This window comes from Hylobates moloch, unplaced genomic scaffold (assembly GCF_009828535.3).
Source record: "Hylobates moloch isolate HMO894 unplaced genomic scaffold, HMol_V3 SCAFFOLD_20, whole genome shotgun sequence".
Taxonomy (NCBI): domain Eukaryota; kingdom Metazoa; phylum Chordata; class Mammalia; order Primates; family Hylobatidae; genus Hylobates; species Hylobates moloch.
This window is the reverse complement of record NW_026652295.1, coordinates 53,675,667-53,695,972: the sequence shown is the minus strand read 5'-3', so window position 1 is coordinate 53,695,972 and position 20,306 is coordinate 53,675,667. Positions and strand designations below refer to the sequence as shown.

The 20,306-nt window shown below is 34.0% G+C and overlaps 1 protein-coding gene across 1 annotated transcript in view; it reads left to right on the top strand.

Annotated features, from left to right (window-relative positions):
• The window catches only part of COL21A1 (collagen type XXI alpha 1 chain), a 197,528-nt gene extending 177,895 nt beyond the window's left edge, over nucleotides 1-19,633 (top strand). Inside the window, exons 19-30 of the mRNA XM_032141032.2 lie at nucleotides 734-787; nucleotides 1,977-2,030; nucleotides 5,448-5,501; nucleotides 7,130-7,201; nucleotides 8,915-8,950; nucleotides 11,582-11,626; nucleotides 14,537-14,569; nucleotides 15,181-15,327; nucleotides 15,423-15,477; nucleotides 16,002-16,202; nucleotides 16,984-17,061; nucleotides 18,385-19,633. Of these exons, the coding sequence (XP_031996923.1) occupies nucleotides 734-787; nucleotides 1,977-2,030; nucleotides 5,448-5,501; nucleotides 7,130-7,201; nucleotides 8,915-8,950; nucleotides 11,582-11,626; nucleotides 14,537-14,569; nucleotides 15,181-15,327; nucleotides 15,423-15,477; nucleotides 16,002-16,202; nucleotides 16,984-17,061; nucleotides 18,385-18,572 (1,017 nt within the window). The 3' untranslated portion in view covers nucleotides 18,573-19,633. The remainder of the gene's footprint in view (nucleotides 1-733; nucleotides 788-1,976; nucleotides 2,031-5,447; nucleotides 5,502-7,129; nucleotides 7,202-8,914; nucleotides 8,951-11,581; nucleotides 11,627-14,536; nucleotides 14,570-15,180; nucleotides 15,328-15,422; nucleotides 15,478-16,001; nucleotides 16,203-16,983; nucleotides 17,062-18,384) is intronic.
• The last annotated feature ends 673 nt before the right edge of the window (nucleotides 19,634-20,306 follow it).

Here is a 20,306-nt window from a genome sequence, read left to right as displayed (position 1 = left end):
TACCATTTCAGCCCCCTTTGAAAGTCCTGAGTCATCATAGGTATTGAAGATTCCTGCTTCCTTTCCATGGCTGGCCAACATTCAGTTTCCCAAGAGCCGAAGATCCACCCTTAGATACTTCCACCTTTCTTGGCTCCTACAATTCTGTCTCTGGCACAGTTTCTGTATAGTTCAAATTCTCATAATTATAGCCTCAACTCAAAGTATATTTCATTAAAATGAGAGATCTTTGAATACCTCTCCTACTTCTTGGAAGACCAGCACTCTCTCACAGAGGATGTTCCTTCTAGGATTTTTGTTCTGGATTTACAGGACCTAGTCAGCCACAACCCTGGAAGTTGAAGTCTAATGCTGTTATTTTTTTACTCTATTTTTCTTTATTAATTTATGTTCACTATTATATTTCTTAAACTCTGTGATAAATAGGAAAATTTTTCACCTGATTTTTATTTCTGTTGTTTACCTTACCAATTCCATCTAAGCTGCTAGGTCTTCCTTTGAAAGAATGGCAAATGTCACTACAAATGTCATAATAAAAATATTGACAGTAAATCCTCAGACTCTATGCCAAGGTCTTTAGGGCCTTGCTCCTTCCTTACAGTAGTGGAAGAGAAAGCAGAAAAAGTTGAGCTGATTGATATTCAATTGCCATTCCATTATGCTTTGGCAGAAACTTTCTTGAAATAAATTGATAATTTACAATTTATAATTTCTTTAATATTTGATTTTTTAGGGAGAAATTGGGCCTCCAGGACAGCAAGGAAAAAAAGGAGCCCCAGGGATGCCTGTATGTTGATGTCATTATCATCAAAGTGTTTGCAGTGTTGCTATTACCTACTAGGAGTTCATATTCAAGAGTTCATAAAAATGTAGGGGTACAGCAATAAAATATTTGAGGTCCATGAATTCCATTCAGTTGTATGAAACATATTATGTCTATGTGCATTCTTCTAAAAGAGTAAAGATTTCTTCAGTTTCTCAAAAAGTTGGCCACCCAAAAAAACATCAGGGACCCTAACTGTAGATAAATTAGAAATCATATATTCTAGCTATTAATTTAAAAGTACTAAGTACCATTAAATCTAAATCTCAGTGATATTTTTATTTTAAAATAAATTTACAAACATATTACACTAATGGGAAAGAATATGTATAGAAGACATAGTATGGGAAGTTCCTAAAACAGAGTAAATTATTTTAGAATTTTCAAGAGTGAAGATGGCATATGAAACTGATTCAGAATTATGAAAATTCATGTGTGCAAGAATTCCCCCCCCAAATTTTAAGTTTATTGCTAGAAGTGATGTTGATTTTAATATATGAATCAAATTGTCTGTTATAGGTTCATATTGAGATTATATTTTCTAATGATATAATGATTTTTTAATCCCTTTTCCTTTGTAAAGTGCATTAAATATGTATAATAGTATTTAAAGTAGAATCTAAATTAAATCAAGTCCTAATTGAAAGAGTAGTTATCATTTTTTATTTTGAATCATATGATTAAAGATATGGCCATTTTGTACCTTGAAGAAAGATTATCCAGAGAGTTTATTAGAATGTAACTCTTTTAAAATATTGTTCAAGATAATAGAATTCTAAGTAATGTTATCAGGATAACGTCTATGAAGACACCTAATTCTTAGCCATCCTAACAAAAGAAAATGTGTAGAAAAAAAATTTTTCTTTATATTTTTCTTTTACTAGCTCTCCATTTTCTCTATTTGTAGTTTTTGTAAGCAATAGAATTATAAGCAATCTGCTAGCCTTCATGCTATCTTGCATAGTTTGATTTTTTACTTTTATTATCCTTTATGGATGTATGGTAGAGTAATTTTCTAAATATTGTATTATATTTTCAGATCTGTATTATAATTTAGTGAATTAATTATGATAATGTGTAACTTGGAAATTGATTTAAGATTTTTTAATAATCTTCTCTAAGTTACTCTTGAAATTCCTTTTTAAAATTGTAGGGTTTAATGGGAAGCAATGGCTCACCAGGTCAGCCTGGAACACCAGGATCTAAGGTAAATATGATAAAATTAACAAGATTGGGAGCTTTGTATAAGCACAGTGGCCATTTATAACTTTGATGAAAATTTGACTACTACCTTGATTGTATTTTAAATGTGGTTTTTATTCTATGAAAAAAAAAACTTGTAAGAATTAAATCTGCAAAGGCTCAGCATAAGAGCTAAAGTAAAGCTCATCCTGTTATGTTGGAAAGGGTCCAGAATCTCCTGCTGCTCAGCCCCCTTCTCCCTTTTTGGTGTCTTGGTGTCTAGTATTGAGGAGTACTAGAGCTCTATGGAGCTCAGTGCCAAAACCACCAGTCTAGAGCATTCATAGTTATGAATAAGAATATCTCTTACAATATCAGTTTTCTAGTCTTCTTTTCAGTATTTTTATTTAGTGGAATGTATATAAAGTGCCTTGTAAATTGTACTAATTCTGTGAGTAAGAGCATATTATCTTTACTTTTAGATTTTAAATAAGTAAGGCAAGCTTGACAAATATATTTAGGATATGAGGTTAGTTATTCTCAAGGTAGAGCTGAAACTCTTTGAATGTCATTATTTGACCATTTTCTAGCTATATGTAATCCTGTGGTACGAGAACTATTTTGTTTTCTTGGTTAACCAGAAGATCAGACAAAACACTCAGAAAACTGTTCCCAACTATTTTGCAAATAGATTCTAGGACAACCTTCCAAAAGGAAGTGATGGAATTGCTATTTTGGAAGCATTCAACCTTTGACTAAGCATTGCCTCAGGGGAATAGACCCTGGCGTATGAGTAGATGACCTAATCTATTTTACTTTTAATTTCTAAAGTATTTAGAAAAGAGAGAGAGAAAAAAAAAGACACGGGAGCCCAATAATGAGAAAAGGTAGCTGCTCTTCCATCAGTGGTAGACCCTTGTGGATCCTTGGAGTATTGTGGGTTCCAGCAGTTATAGGTACACACAGAGTTGGTATAATACACTGGAATGACTGAGCTTCCTAAGCAGGTCTCCACAGTTTCTCAAGGTCATTTTGTAAGAAAATACCCCTTATTAACTGGTGCACAATGGGCTCTCTCATTGTCTTTTGGATTCTCTAATTCTTAAGGATGCAGCCTAAAATTTCATCAGCTTTTTTTTTTTTTTTATTAGATACACCACACTGTTGACTCACACTGAGTTGAAGGTCAATTGTATCTGTTGGACTTTCCGTAAAAGGTTTTAGAACAATGTGTGCTGTCTACCACTTAAGCAGACTCTGCTGGTTTGGCTGGGTAGGCCAGTGAGGGTTTCCAGTATCACAGTTTGTTTATTTTTACATGAATGACTCTAAAGTTGGTTTTCTGCATCTTGTGCTTGTACAATTATTTTGTTAAAAATAGATCGAAGAAGTTAAAATTACACATATTAAAAATACACATAATCTTTTCAATGAAATATTTTAATTTTTTTCTTGCAGTATATTAGGTGTTGGAAACTTTTTCTGAAAAGGGACAGAAAGTAAATATTTCAGGCTTAGAGGGCCATACAAGTCTCCGTTGTAACTACTCAATTTTGCCATTATAGTGCAAAATTGGCCACAGGCAATACCTAATCAAACGGGTATGGGGTGTGGTTGTGTTCTGGTTAAACTTTAAGAACTTGCATTGGGCTGGATTTAACCCATGGGTCATAGTTTACTGACCTCTATATTCACTTCTTTCTGCTAGTTTTGTCAGCTTATGTTTGTGGCTTATGCTGTCAATATCATTGATAGAAGTTCTAGGGTGAGACAAAAACGTATTCAATAGGGCAGAGATAAGGCTGAAACTGAGGCAGAGCTTTAGAAAACCTCCAATTTATATTATAGTACTTAAAAATAGCTGTGGAAACATTTATAAGCCCATTTAACTATACTATGTTTTGGTTTTAAAAAACGTTATCTGCCCTTTACTCAGTACGAACCCAAAGGAATATAAATCATTCTGTTACGAAGATACAAGCACACATATGTTCATTGCAGCACTATTCACAATAGAAAAGACATGGAATGAACCCAAATGCCCATCAGTGATAGACTGGAAAAAGAACCATGGAATATTATGCAGCCATAAAAAAGAACGAGATCATGTCCTTTGCAGGGACATGGATAGAGCTGGAAGCCATTATCCTCAGCAATCTAATGCAGGGACAGAAAACCAAACACCAAATGTTCTCACTTATAAGTGGGAGCTGAACAATGAGAACACATGGTCACAGGGAGAGGAACAACACACACTGGGGCCTGTTAGCGGGGGAGGGTGGTTGGGAGTGGAAGAGCATCATAAAAAATAGCTAATGCACGCTGGGCTTAATACCTAGGTGATGGGTTGATAGGTGCAGCAAACCACCATGGCACACGTTTGCCTATGTAACAAGCCTGCACATCCTGCACATATAACCCAGAACTTAAAAAGATAGTAATTATCTAAATAATATTAGGATATATTAGTTTTATCAAGTCAGATAACTTTCAACAAATCTCATGTCTGTGAATTTCAGTTTAATCACTTATAAAATTAGAAATTTTAAGGAATCATTATTCTGTGGTTCAATAACACTGTTATGTGCTAAATGCTTTAATTAAATCTAATGTGATCTTCACGTGTTTCTTACCATGAGCAGCCTACAAAACTTTTTTAAAAGCTGAAAATGGCATTGGTTTGCCTCACTGATTAGTAAACCCAAGTTGGCTATGGGTAATTATTGGGTTCCCCTTCTAGGTGTCACACCAACCTGCTTAATTATGGGCTTTTGCCAGACGTTGGGTTGTGATTTCAGGTATCGAAGTATTCAAAAGCCAAAACTACATTTGACAGTCTCTCCTTATTAGCTAGAAGACTTGTTTTCTCTTTCTCCATCCACTTTTCCTTTTCTGTGTTACATTCTTTGCCCTATCAGCGTTGTACTCCAAGTTTCCATCTGTTAGAAAGAACTGCACTGGAATCCTGAAAAAGCACAAACTAAACATTTTCTGATTCACACTCCTTCAAAAAATGCCATTGTGCATTTGAAGCTACTCTTCTTTCCTTCAGTTGCATACTGAAGATGAGTCCTACTGAGAAAGTGAAACAGGATAATGATGAGGATCTCAGCCCTGAGGATGCTGTTAAAGTACCTGTGCAGTGTGGTGGCTGGACTTATTAGTGCTGGCCACTGAAGGTTTGACTCTCCTCCCTTATACTTGAAGCTACCAGCTTTAACACAGGTGTTTAGAGAGGCTTATGAATGTGTGGAACCCCTTCCTTGCCTAAAAGAATTTTTCATTTTTCTTAATACATAGGTCTAATGTACAGAGTCTGTCAAACAATCGGAAAGTTAAAAATGTAAAAGTTATTTTAAATATATTCTCTTAAGTGTCTATATCAGATATATTATGACAGAATTGTTTTTAAAAAACTCCAATGTTTTTGATGTGTTGACAGGGAAGCAAAGGTGAACCTGGAATTCAAGGGATGCCTGGGGCTTCTGGGCTCAAGGTAATTTTGATGCATTTGAAAATATTTTCAAAGAAATTATAATGTAAATTCCCCTCATTATTTAAGAAAATTAACATTTTATATCTCTTAAGAGATACATGAAGTTAAGGATTACCTTTATCATGAAATTAAGGTACCTGAAATGAAATTGTCAATACAGAGCTTCATTTCTGTTTTTTAGATACTTTATCATTGGATAATAAAGATAAAAACTTTGGCTTAATTTTTTGAAAAATGGTAAAACTGTATGCAAACATGAACTTCCCTCCTGGTCCAGAGAATAGACTTCTCTTAAACAGCTGAAGACAAGAGTGTGTAGTTCTCACGAATGATACTGTTCTTTGTTTGCTTATGGGAGTTTCGTCTTTGATATAGAACTCACAATGGCCTTTGCCAGTTTCCTCCAAACCACATGGGTTGATGTTTATTTCAACGGGATTTTTAATACACTTCCAACCTTCAAAAATCTAGAGAATGATTCGATGGCTAGGAAGTAAGTACAGTAAGCAAAGAGAATAAAGCCTCCTTTTCTTTTAAAAAAGAGAGTGATCTTTAGTTGATGTTACAGAGTTTTGGACTAATGGTAAAACACAAAACGAAACAGAACCATGAAGCATATTCAGGAATCTGTTGCATCTCTTATAAATATATCCTAAATATGTCAATGCATTATTAATACGTGCTTGCAAATAATTTATTTAAGACTTTAAAACAAAAAACTTTATTTCAGAAAGGACAATTCCTATAGGATGTTGGAGAGTGGAGAAATGGAATTAAGATAACTCATGTAATACACCCTGTACTGAAAAATAGCTCAAGAATTTACTTCTAACAAAAGAATATTCCATATGTGTAAATAAATATATATAAATAATTAAATTTAACTACCAGGATGTTCATTCCAATATTTTTTATAAAAACAAAAATTGTGAAAACTGTAATGTTTAACAATAAGAATTTTATTAAATAAAATATAGTCGATAAATATGGATACTCTTCCATAATTAAAAATTATGTTATGAAAAATATAGCATAAGAACTTTATAATATTAATATATTTAGGGATTAAAAGATATAAAATTATGCATGTATATGAGCACATTTTATTAACTGTATATGTGTGTTCATGAATTAGAGTTAGAGAAAAAATATATAACAAAATAAAAATATTGCGTTATGAGATTTTTAATAATTTTTATTATTTCTATTATTTTGTAACAAGAAAATAAGCTCTTTTTAAAGTAGCAATTTGAGAAAAAGCAGTTTCAAGGAGAATAAGTGTTAGTAAATAGGTAAACAAAAAAGAGATACTTGTGTTTATTATTTTTACGACTTTATTATTTCGTTTATTATTGAAATTATAAAGCATCATAAAAATAACAAATATTTACAGAATTTTAAAATATGAAATTCTGTGAGAAGTTTTCAACTGGAAAAGATAGAGAAAAATACAAGAAATTTTACTGGGATTCTAGTAAACATTTTATTCTTTACTATTTCTGTAGTAGTAACTGTCAATAAATTTTTTTAACCATTCATTTTAAAATTGAGATATGTAGAGATAAAAACAGTGGTGCTTTTCATAAGCAGTAGCTCTGTGACCTTTGTGGAATTTCTGTGTTACATAGGGAGAACCAGGAGCAATGGGTTCCCCAGGAGAACCAGGATACATGGGTTTACCCGGGATTCAAGGAAAAAAGGTATGCATTGGTTAGGAGATACAGTTCGCTTTTAACCAGTTACTTGCAAACAAGTTTTTCTTTTGTGAAATTCTTAAAGTAGGACTTGTTGTTAATATATTTTTAATGATAAAGTACCCTATATATTCGATGTATGTATAATATGTTCAGCCCCATGCTAATAGCTGTGGCATCTTTTATATACCCACATGGGTATTGTCTCCTAGACGAAGACCTTAGAAAAGACACGCAGATCAGAAAATATGAATGTACAATTAAGTAATATCCTGTAAATTCAGGTTTTTTTCACAATCCAGGTGAGCTAAGAATTTTTTGAGGAAAATTATCCAATGTCAGGCATTCCTATCAAAATACGAATACCCCTCTCGCCAAAACCAGATCAAATTCTTGAAGGATAAAACTTATGCCCAAAATGTTTGACCATGAAGTTCCTATCTATGAAACAATTATGTTACATAGAAGTTTATTAAAATTAATTTAAGGAGTTTAAAAATACAAGTCAAATATACTAATTTAAAATATTTTGGCAAGGAAAGACAGCAAAACTAGGTTCTCTCTCTCTCATTTTGGTCAAGAAAGGGAACCTTGACTTGTACGTATATAAATAATATATATGCTTTTATTTGTTTGGAGGTTTTGAGCAACAATTGATGCCTGTGTGCCTAAGAAGTCCATGCTACTGCTAATACAAACATTTCAGGTTAAAAGTAAATCTATTGGTTTTTATTCTGGAAAAGACACAAACTCTTATGTCTCCATCTTCATGTCCCTTGCTATTTATCTTTCAACATCTTATTTTCTATCCCTCATGTGTTGTCTACATGGTGCCTAGATCATACACACTATGATCTTTGGATTTTTTGTTTTGATGATCAGTAGGCAGCACTAGCTGAGACAGAATTGTCCCCACATAGCAGCCATCAAGTGTGAGGCTCTTAGTAAATGTTAAGTAAATCTACTATGAATATATGTTTGGGATGAAGAGAATTTTCTTGTTCAAAACATGCCATTTAAAAGAAAATCTGTATTTTTTTGTTGAAATGCAAAACTGTACTCCATGTTTAGGTAGTATGGTGAAGTATTAATAGAAAGGAAATTCAGAAACCGTGTCCAAGTTTAACTTTGGGCAGGTGCTTAACTGGCTGTTTCATTATCTATAAAAACAAGGGCATTGTATAAGTTGGTTTCTAACTTCCCTTCTGGCTGATAATCTATGAAACTTATTTTTATGGAATATAATTTTTCTTCCAAAAGCTCACTTTTGAAATATATGTTTTCTAAAATAGCACTTAAACATCATGCTTTACTTTGTCATTGTTTCCTATAAACTTGTGGCTACTAATAGCTTAATGGAAGATTTTCAGTTTGATTTCATAAAACAACGTTTGTCAAAATAAGTCTGCTCTTGTTAGTTTGTCTAACCTAAAACTGTGAACCATGTAGAAGTTTTCTCCTTTCTGGGAAATTAAAGATTGTGGTGAAATTTCTTTCCAATGTAGGAGCATACAAAAGTGTTCTTTTGCAATATCATTTTGACATAATGTGGTTCTGTTCTCTTCCCAAATATTGTGTTAGGAGTCAACTTCTGTGTATACAGGTGCTTGTGGAGTTTGCACGAGATGTTGTTTTTCTTCAGCAGAGAAAAATATATGTTTATTTGAAACTGTACAGAATATGCTAGATTATGATACAGATCAAACTGCCTTTTTGTAGGGGGACAAAGGAAATCAAGGTGAAAAAGGTATTCAGGTATGTTGTTTGCTTTTTTTTAGTAGGCTGAGCAATAAAATCAGAGCTTTTAAAATATTCTTATTTTACTTTTAAATTCCTTTCTGTTTCAACATTAATATAAAGGTGTTAAATCCTATTTTCTCCTTTTGCTATTGAGCTTCTCAGACAAGACCAAATTTGACTAAAATTCCTCACCACTTTGCTGTTGTAGAAAACTTAGAAACAAAATGATTCAACAAAATAAAGACTTAGATTTTATTATATACTTCTAATATGTATTTATATGCATATATACATATATATACCACATACACACACACACACATACACATACACACACACACAGTTTCTAAAAATTATTTGAAATTGTTTTATGGCAAAAGTTTGATAAAAAACCTCTAACCCTAAATATAAAACATATTCAAATCAATATATGAAAGGAAAATTAAACCAGAAAATTGTAACAGGCTAGGGAAATCTAGGGTGATTTAGAAAGACATTTAGTTTTGGGTGTCTTAGCAGCAAAGTCAAAGAGGAGACCTATTTTACTACTTCAGAAGACAAGGATAGTTTCACCTCAATTAAAGTGTCTATGGAATGGGTTTTTTCATTCACTGAAGACTGACTCTTGAATAGGGTGCCACTAGCTGAGTCAATGAAATAGTTATCTGGGATAAATTATATCTGATGGTCTTTCAACCTCTTAAGTTTTAGAAATATAAAACTTTTCCAACCATAAATTACCAATCAAGTGTTCAGACAGTATTTTAATGATGTTTTTAAGTTTGTAAGTCTCAGTGTCTGAGCTTTGCTATGCAGAATAAGCTGAAAATGTAAAGAAAAATACTCTGGACATTTTCACAAATGTAGAATTCTGAATGCCCTAGAATTTCTGGAATCGTAAGAGAAAATTTCAAATTGAAATAGTCATAGGCAAAATTTGCTATATCCACAGTTATAACAGTTCCTATTAATGAACTTATTCTTCATAACATACATAAGATGTTTTAGAGTGGTATAACAAAATTCAGTTGTTTTTTAGACAATGTTTATTGAAGATCTTCAAGTACTATGATATAGGATTCCTTTAAGTTAATATTGAAGTTGGGAGTGAGGTAAATGTTAAGTAAATGTCTGTGAGCTCTAGACCCATATATTCTAATTTCCTTCTTGGTACTGCATTTAGATGACTCATGGGCACCTCAGGTTCAATATGTCCAAAACTGAACTTGTCATCTTTCCCCATAAACCGCTTCGTACTCACAGATTTCCTGTCATGATAATCAATGCTAAATATCTCTTGAAATTGACACCTTCTACCTCTCCCGACTGTACTAGTTATTTCTTGTCAAGGGTCCTGGGCTACTGCAATGTCTTCCTAACTGGTCTCCTTGAGTCCAGTCTACTTCCTTCTTCCACACTTTTACTTGCATAAAATAGCTAAGCTACCTATCTGCTTAGCAATCCTTTAATGGCTCCCCACACATGTTAAGATAAAGCCTGTGCCATCAAGTGCTTTCTGGGCTGACTTTTAGTGTTATCTCTTGCCACTCCGCCCATTCTTATCCAATCCTGCTCCGCTGCCAAAAGAAACTACCTGCCTTTCACCTGTGTCTTCTCTCCCTGATACACCCTCCTACCCTTTCTCCAATTGGCTACCTCTTACTCATCCCTCAAGGCTGCACAAAGGGTGAGTCACATTCCCTACCCTTTCTGTCAGATGCCCCTTCCTAAGTTCCAATAATATCCAACCCAGATGTTTAATTATACATTGTAGACTTATCAGCAGTATTTTCATCATTCTAGATTTAATTGCTTATCTCTCTTACCACACAGTAAGTGACTTGAAGCCCACAATGATATCTTTGTTTCGGTGTCCCTAAGTGCCAGCAAATAGGTGCTGCTCAATAAATATTAGGAATTCACTTATGTAAATTGATGAATTCATTACTAGGCAAGGGCAATGTAAAATTGTAGTCACTAGATCTTTCACTGATTACCTTATCTAGGTATATGTCTTCCTAGAAACTGCTAATTATTTTGTGCAATAAATATAAGGATGAAGTAGTGCTTCAGAGTCTAGCATAATGTCCCATGAATGGTAGATACCCAAAAATATTTATTGAATAGATAAATGTGTTTATACCTTTATTAATTTTTCTGTTCTCTTGTTCATGCTGATTTAAAGCTCTTCATTTAAGTGGCTTTTTTACTAAAATGTGACAGTGTATTTTAATTTTTAAGAATAAAATGTTAAAGAGGTCTTCTTGTCCTCACATGTCCATAGTCAACAATGAACATAATTGCCACTGAAATTAATAAAATGTCCATATCCAATGACTTTTTAAACTATTTTCCCACTATTAATATGGACTTAGAAGAACATCCTCATTGTCTAGAATTATTTACACGTTTCACCCAAATCAGTAATTTGTTCGTTATCTCTGTCCATTTTAACTATAAGATTAGGATGACTTTTCTTCTTTTTCTCTGAGTGACTGACTTTCCCATCTCTCACATAATTTATACATTTGTATCACTGCTTTTGTTACATTTCTTCTGGAACTCAAGGTAATACATAGTTTGTATGGTATATGTGATTGCATCATAAGTGTGCAGACTAATCAATAATGTTTATTTATTTTAAAGGGTCAAAAAGGAGAAAATGGAAGACAGGGAATTCCAGGGCAACAGGTACTTTTTGGTTTTCTTCTGATAAAAAATGAAATAACAAATCACATAACTGGACAATGCTGAGAGGGGATTACTTGCAAATAAAAATGGTGGGGAGAAGGATACATATAGTATGCATTCTAAGCATATAAGGTTGAACATGTAGGTAGTGTGGCGATAATGAGTTTCTTTCATTATTTGTTTTATATTTTCACTTTCCCATACTGATAACATTGGTGGCTCTGAATTTTGTTTTTTAATGCATCCAAGCAAATGACTGCAGGTAGAAAATTCCACCCATTTCTTGGGGGTAGTTATTGGCCAGAGACGGCCAGTCACACAATGGCAGCTTGTTCATCCCTGCTGGTTTGTCTTGCTTTTCTTCTTGAAAATCAGTTGGGGCCACGTGTGGTGGAGAAATGTACTTGTTTCCCTTCAGTTTGTTCAGAGAGACAATTTACTGCTCTGGGGATATATTAAAAGGCTATCCTGAGAGACAGCATTGTAGAACAGACACACAGTAGGACAGCTTTGCTTCTTTCTTGACTAAACTGTTCTCATTAGGTGGTGTTTCAGTGAGATTGCCATGTGACTGTAAGTTCAGTCAGAGCCAAAGTGGACGGACAAAGGCATAAAGGAGATTGGTACTTAGGTAGCATGTTTGCTGCTGTGTTGCTTGTAGCTGCAGAATGCTGGACATGGTTCCAACTTGATCAGGTCTGAAAGGGCAAGCTGGATATGTGAGTCCTCCCATGGGGTGGACCTCTTTCTCTGAGGGTGAGTGGGAGAAAGATTCTGCAATTACACCAACTCTGGAGAGAGTGGGATAAAACTGGGTAGTGATGTCTCCAAGGACAGGGGTCTCTGTGTCCCTTACTTGGAGGAGTCTGAGAGACCATTGGGAAGAGTGTAAGCATGGGGCCCCAAGGTTATCTGCAATAGGGGATGGAAGGTGAGTGCCAGATGTTAAGAAGAATTGAGAATTTAGAAGCTAACAATAAAAGTAAAAGTAAAAGTAACCAAGAGGAGGAATGATTGGAATTGCCTGCTTACAATTATGTTCAATAAAATGTCTTTCAGTTTTCATGATCCTCCACTTGACTCAGACCCACTTGATGACACAAACAACTCCATTCCTGTTCCCCAACCTGGCAACACAGATTAACTCTCTGAGTTTCCTTAAGTCAATCACAAAACATCTGTAAACTGCTGTTCCCATAGGACCTTCTTCCCTTCATCCATTTAACCTCCACAGCCCAGACCTTTTATCAAAAAATGTTACTCACAGTAACTCTCAGAAAAGAAGGATATTTCCTTTAGAATTTGAACTCGCAACTTAGCTAGCTCACTGGCTTATGGATCACACTTTCTCTAAGATTCCACTAACTTTTTCACTTCTCAAGGAAAAGAGTGTGTGTCCTCTCCTAAGGCAGGATTTGGGTTCCCTAGAAAGCTTCTGCCCTAGATTGGCTGGAAGCTACATTTCTCACCACCAGGAGCTTAGCCTACATGGAGTACCCAGGGCCAGAGCAGCTGCTGCTATTCAGCAGCCGAGTAGTCATCCCAAACTCTTCATGTAAACACAGTCTTAGTTACCTGTCGCTCTACCAAGCACAGCACATGTGTATTTTTTGGCCCTCATTTTGTGAATGGAGTCAAAGTGAATATTTCTCTCACGGAGTCATCTTAATGGGTTCTCAGATGACAGCTGTTTTTAGTTTTAGCTCTAATTCAATTCCCATATTGAGAACTTCACTGTTTCGTCTCTCTTATGTTGGTCCTAGTTGTTGGATTATATCTTGTAAGGATCACTTCTGCATTTCTTCAGAAACAAAATTCAAGTATGACCATACAAAGGTGGCTTTACTGACTAAAAGATTCATATATAAAAACTAAATATTTGCTGTTTTATGACAATTTTTATCTAATTCTTTTCTTTGTCTAATTTGGATAGCAGTGTTTGAGGAGCCTGAAAATTAATCAACAGATATACCCCAACTCAGACTTCATTGTGTGCAACATTATACATTAAATTTCATATTAAATTGCAGAACACCGATTTTTTATTTTAAAGTTGAATAATGAGAATCTACCTGTTATTAAAGTCTTACCTTTTTTCCTGAGTGAATATTAGGAGATTTTTGAGCCCAGGTGTACAATGAATTTCAAAAATGGAAAATGTTAATACCTTTCCTGAGAGTCTTTTTCCTCTATAATACACCACTGAAATAAATATGGAAAAGAGGAGTGGGAAAGACTTTAATGGAGCCATCCAGATGTAGCTGGTAATTATAGTTGAATGAGCTTCATGCATGGGTTCCCCAGTGTTTGTATCACTGTGAAAAAATACCATCTTTTACATGACACTGCTTCTCTGGTCTCTTAATTACTGGCAGCGAATGGTTTAAGCACAGGACAGCTGGGGGTTTTCTCTCTTACTAGTCACTTTTAATGGTATCTTTGCTTTAACCCATCCTTCGTCAATAGCACCCAATCAAAATTTAATTTTAAGAACATACACTTGGGAAAATAGACTATTCATCTTAATCACTGAATACAAGAAAAAATATACCTAATATTTAATCTGATTTGTTTTTATTTTTATTAAAATAGTAATATATTTTAAATTCAGTAGAATCCCATTCTTACCCACATGATTCGACCTGCAGCATTTGAAAATATTCATATCTAAGAAGGAAACAGTTAAGCAAATTAAAATTTTTATGTTATTCAGTAACATATTTCCTAGTCATTAGCCTTCTCTAAAAGGCAAAAAGGGTCTCTTTTGTGTGTAATTCTGTCACTAATGCGATCAATATTTTCCAAATTGAAATTTTAAATTTGATTAAGTATGTGGGAAAAGGTGGATGCCACATTACAGTACTGTAGCTTGCACATTTATTATAGTTTTCTTCCTATTAATTTTCAAAGGGAATTCAAGGCCATCATGGCGCAAAAGGAGAGGTATGTTTCTTCATATATTATGCTCTCTTGCTCTCTTTCTTCAGTCCTTTTTGCTTGGGTTTCAATACTATATAAATCTAGCTTTTGAGTAAAAACCAGAAAACAAAACGTTTTTTATCTTCTTCAGTAGAAGTTCCCAATTAGTTGTTTTCAGAATATGTACGTTTATACTGAATTTGATATGAAATGTGAATTGTCAATATTACTGGTTTTTCTTCCAGACTTGGAGCTGAATTTTTTCTCCATATTTTTGAATAAAGAATATTGTGCATTTCTGTATCTGTCAGACCCACTAAAATGCAAGCTCCTTGTGAATAGGACTGTGTTACGCCCATTGTTTTATCTCTAGCAGTGTGCATATTACCTATACAATATACTCAATCAGTAGTGGATACCTGTAGGTCTGGCTGGTTGGATGGATGGATAAATGACAGTTTAATATGATATGAAATTTCCCTTCTGGTCAATGACAATATTTCCAGCTATTCCTTACATACCTTACATATTTACATATGTATACATGCATATTCACATCCTTAAGGAGTTTCATGATGCAATTATACCTTCTGAAATATTTAAATAGAACTTGTAAAGATTTCTTTTGCTTTTAGAGAGGTGAAAAGGGAGAACCTGGTGTCCGAGGTGCCATTGGATCAAAAGGAGAATCTGGGGTGGATGGCTTGATGGGGCCCGCAGGTCCTAAGGGGCAACCTGGGGATCCAGGTCCTCAGGGACCCCCAGGTTTGGATGGGAAGCCCGTATGTATTCTGCTTCTTTCACAGTTATTGTATTTTCATTGATCTTTGCTCATGTTCTTTATGTGCGTGTTATAACCCCTAATACTTTGATGCAGGGAAGAGAGTTTTCAGAACAATTTATTCGACAAGTTTGCACAGATGTAATAAGAGGTAGGTATCAAATATAGCATTTTAATAACTTTTCTCAAATTACAAAAGTAATACAAATTCTTAGGACAAATTGTAGAGGATATAAGTGAGGTGAAGAAGAAAACAGATAACGTTTATAAGCCTCATCTACTTTTCTTCAATGAGTATTTTTATAAAGATTTATCATATATACTCTTTTATAATCTTTTTAATAAAGACATTTATTATTTTGCCATTATTTGAATTTTATTTTGCAGCATATTTTTTGATAATTTAGTTCATAAATATGAATATAGTCCACCAATTTCTTTTGGGGGCACTTTCACTTTTTCCCCTATTTTAAGCAATTGCTCTAATAAAATTACCGCAGAGAGCAATGAATATTTCCATAGTCAAATTCCTAGAAGTGAAATTATTGGCCAAGAAATATGCACATATTCAATGCTCATAGTTTTTTTCTCTGTAAACTGAAAAAAAATTACAAATATAATTAACACCAACTCGCCATTTAAACATAAGGGATGGGATTTCTTTGTTTTTAAAAGCCCAGCTACCGGTCTTACTTCAGAGTGGAAGAATTAGAAATTGTGATCATTGCCAGTCCCAACATGGCTCCCCGGGTATTCCTGGGCCACCTGGTCCGATAGGCCCAGAGGGTCCCAGAGGATTACCTGGTTTGCCAGGAAGAGATGGTGTTCCTGGATTAGTGGGTGTCCCTGGACGTCCAGGTGTCAGAGGATTAAAAGGTATGCAGTTAGTTTGAACAAGAAAATGAATTTTAAAAAGTCTTTTTTTAAAAAATTCATACCCTATATCCATTTAATAGTCAAGAGTTAACTTTGTTTTCATGATAAAGAAATCTGTAAATGCTCGTCTTTAAATAATTTGCCAATTGAATTAAAGAGAAATTATTTTCTTAATGCGATATTCTCAAATAGAGAAGTCAAATTTATGAACACATAAAGTTACAAATTAGAAAATGTTGCCAATGTACTGAGAAATTTTGCTTGAGTCTAGAAAAGTTTTTAAATAGAAAATCACAGTTGCCATTTCCTTTATTTTGACTTTGGTAACTTTCTGCACTGTTACCTTATTCATTTTTATTTTCTATTATAGGAAAAAATAAGTTTTGCGATAAAACTTCCTAGTAGCCCAGAATTCCTCCCTGCCTTTGAATGTTTATGTGAAATGTTGATTGATAATTCTTTCCTTTTTGTTTAATAGTATATAAACGATTTAGATGTTTCATAAAGTAATTTTAAAAAACTATGATTAACACAAAGGGCTAATAATTCCAAACCATTTTCTTTTCTAAATATTTGATTCCCATTAAGTTTTGGATCTAAACCACTGATCATTTTAGAAATTATTGCTTCAAAACTTCTTTTCCATTAGTAAGAAAAAATAGATGGCAAGCTGGTTTTTAAAAGACATTTTTCTTTCACGTGTATATTAACAGCTTTGAATGAAACAATCTAGAAGGCAGTGATTTTAAGTAAACTTACTCAGGTGTTTGACACCCTGCAGGCCTACCAGGAAGAAATGGGGAAAAAGGGAGCCAAGGGTTTGGGCATCCTGGAGAACAAGGTCCTCCTGGTCCCCCAGGTGAGAATTGCTACCTGCTCATAAGTGTTGCTGCTCATTTTGCTTTAAGAAAAGTCATCATAGATCTATGTGAAATAAATTGAAACCGAGACATCTGTTTTCTTTTTTGAGTGATTCACATTTAACACACTGAAGTCTAACTTCTAGAATATTTTTTCATATATTATCCTCAATTTATGAATCCTTCAATATTATCTCTTGCTTATCATTTAGATAGTTTAATATCTATTCCTTAGAAGAGTTCTAGAATCGTTTTAGTCACCCCTGCTTATCTGGTGTATAACACTGTTTAGTCTTTATGACTCTCAGGGAAGCAGAGAGATGTTGAAGCGGTTAAGAAATCTCTGCTAGCTGTGCAATTTAACTCTGCCATGTCTCCGTTTCCTCATTGGTAAAATGGTGATGATAATGTTATCTCCATCATGACGTTATTGGGAGATTAAATACTTTCTATATGTAGTGCTTTCAGAACAGTGCACGACAATCACCGTTATGTTTTCAATAAATGTTTGCTATGATTAGATGTTATTAAGAGGCTTTGGAGTTGATCAAATGACTTAATACTATTTATGTAAAATACTTTGAACAATACTTACAATTGCAGTTAAGTGCTAAATAGATGTTTATTAGTAGTAGTAGCAGGGAGTAGAGGAGTAAGAAGTGGCCCAAACCACTGTGCTCGTTCCCAAAATCTGAATATTTTGTTTTTGTTATTTTGAATCAACTTTAAAAGGCCAGTATCCTAAGCTAGCTTTTGTTTCCTTGAGCATGCTAATTGAACTAATCAGGCTATGTTTGACAAATTAGGGCTTTAATACCTATGTGTATTGATGATATTGATGACTATAATACTAAAATAAGAATAATGCATTTAGATATGGAAACTAAAAATATGTATAATAGAAACTGTCTTTTTTTGTTGCAAATATGACACAAAAATGACTCAGCTTTGGCTTACATATGTATCACCTGTTAATTTATAATAATATTGGTAAAAGATAGGCTGAAAGGAAGAAATAAGATTGGACAATACACAAAATGGAATATTATAATGTTAGCTAAATGTTTTAATCAGTAGCATGGTTGCTATGTTAATATGCTTAGCCTAGTTTTCAAAAATTACTGATAACTTTTGGATGGTTCTTTTCAAAGCAGAAGACATGTAGAGTTATCAAGAAAATGCCCCTACTTTATAATTAGTGCAAATATATAAAATATTCAAGAGGTTTTTTTTTTTTTCAGTTTAAGTTTCTTGAAGAATTGGCTCTTTCACTCTAAAAAACTAAAGTCCTTTGTTTACATCTTGCCAATGTCCCATCTTAGGTCCAGAGGGCCCTCCTGGAATAAGCAAAGAAGGTCCTCCAGGAGACCCAGGTCTCCCTGGCAAAGATGGAGATCATGGAAAACCTGGAATCCAAGGGCAACCAGGCCCCCCAGGCATCTGCGACCCATCACTATGTTTTAGTGTAATTGCCAGAAGAGATCCGTTCAGAAAAGGACCAAACTATTAGTGTCTGATGCCTCATTCAGCAGCCTAGGCATGGTGCTTTTTCTGTGGTCTTTTGCATCTCAGGAAGATAACCAACAGTAATCCCTTGAAAAGAAACATAAGTACCTCGGTGTTTTTATTTTTTTTCTTATGGAAAAAAATATAAAAGGTCACATATACTGATTTTAAAGGCTCCTCAGTCAGTTGGAGCCCTTGGATTAGCAGCATTAATTAAATCTCAAGGGTTTCTTGTAAAGTCCATTTATGTTAATCAAAGTTGAATATAAAAATCCACCATTGCCTGTTAGCCAGTCAATTTTAGTCACTGTGAAATATTTCACATTCAGCCTCCATGCAGTAGAGATTTGAGTTTAATTTCATGTCCATGTGACTTTCATGTTTCATATCTCATAGCTCATGCTACTACATAAGCCAAAACATGTATCTCGTCATTGGAAGTAAGATTAGGGCTGATATTCACCTGGGATAGTCAGTATTGGTGAACTACTCATTTCCGACAGCGTCTCAGCCTTGATAAGGGGCAGTGGATTGCCTGTTGTTCAGTGTTGTGAAGAGCACCTCTGAATGTGATTAGTGTGTTTCTTAATTCATTTCAAACTCTAAAATTAGATGAATGGTGGTGCTAAGAAAGAGTATTAATTACTTTGGGAATGGTCAAAATTAACATTAGAAACATTTTAGACAAAAAGTTTCATTGTACATTCAACGAAAATGTAAGTTCAGAAGTACTAAAAGCCTGTATTTTATACTTGTTGATTAATCAGAATGTTTGTTGTATGCCTTCATTTTCCATTTCACTTATACGTGTATGTCCATATATGTTAATTTTCATTGTAGCAAAGCTAATGGAAATAAAGCTAATGCCATAGTTGAAAGAAAAGGAAAACTCCTGAAATCCTAGAATGTCTTGTTATTTTTAGCTGACTGTAAAATATTATGAACAGTCTTTGTGTATTGTTCTTAATGCTTTTGTAAGAAACAGAATTTGAAATATTTCATCCTTGTCATGCTCAAAATTTTGTTACATGCTTGTTATTCAGAGTATAATAAAGTTGTGTATAGGCCTGATTACAATGTCTTTTTTTATACCTAATTTTAACTGATTGTTGAGTATGGTATGTATATTACATGGTCATTTATTCAATGGATGTAATTTATTAAATCATTCACCCTATTCTTAAAAAATGTGTTCACCTGAAATAAGAAATTACAAATTGAATTGGTGTGCTACACACCTGAACAGTTGAAACACTTGCTTCCTAGCACAGTCATGGCTGTTGCCCAATGTTTAACTTTATTGTCGTGCAAATTCTACTATTTTGATGAGGACTTTGGAGGAGACTAAAATTCATGATGTTTAGTGGCTGAATGAGCGTAAGGCTTGTTCTGATGTTTTATCTCCAGTAAAGCCCCAGGTATCTGCTTAAGCCAACAAACCTATTGCCCCTGCTTTAATTATGACATTTGCTTCTAAGAGCTGGTAAAGAATCAGAATAAAGCCATCGGTATCATTGATTTATTCATCCAACAGTACTCACCATATGGATAGGTTCTGTGCCTGGGATACAATGGCAATATAGTTAGAATTTGGCCTGAAGGAACACATGTATAATGAGACACAGGTAAGTATACAGGTGATTCCAATACATTAATTCTAAGAAACGAGAAAATGCAATTGAAATGTAAAAGATGATGTTATGGACTGAATTGTATGCCCCCGTTTCATATATGGAAG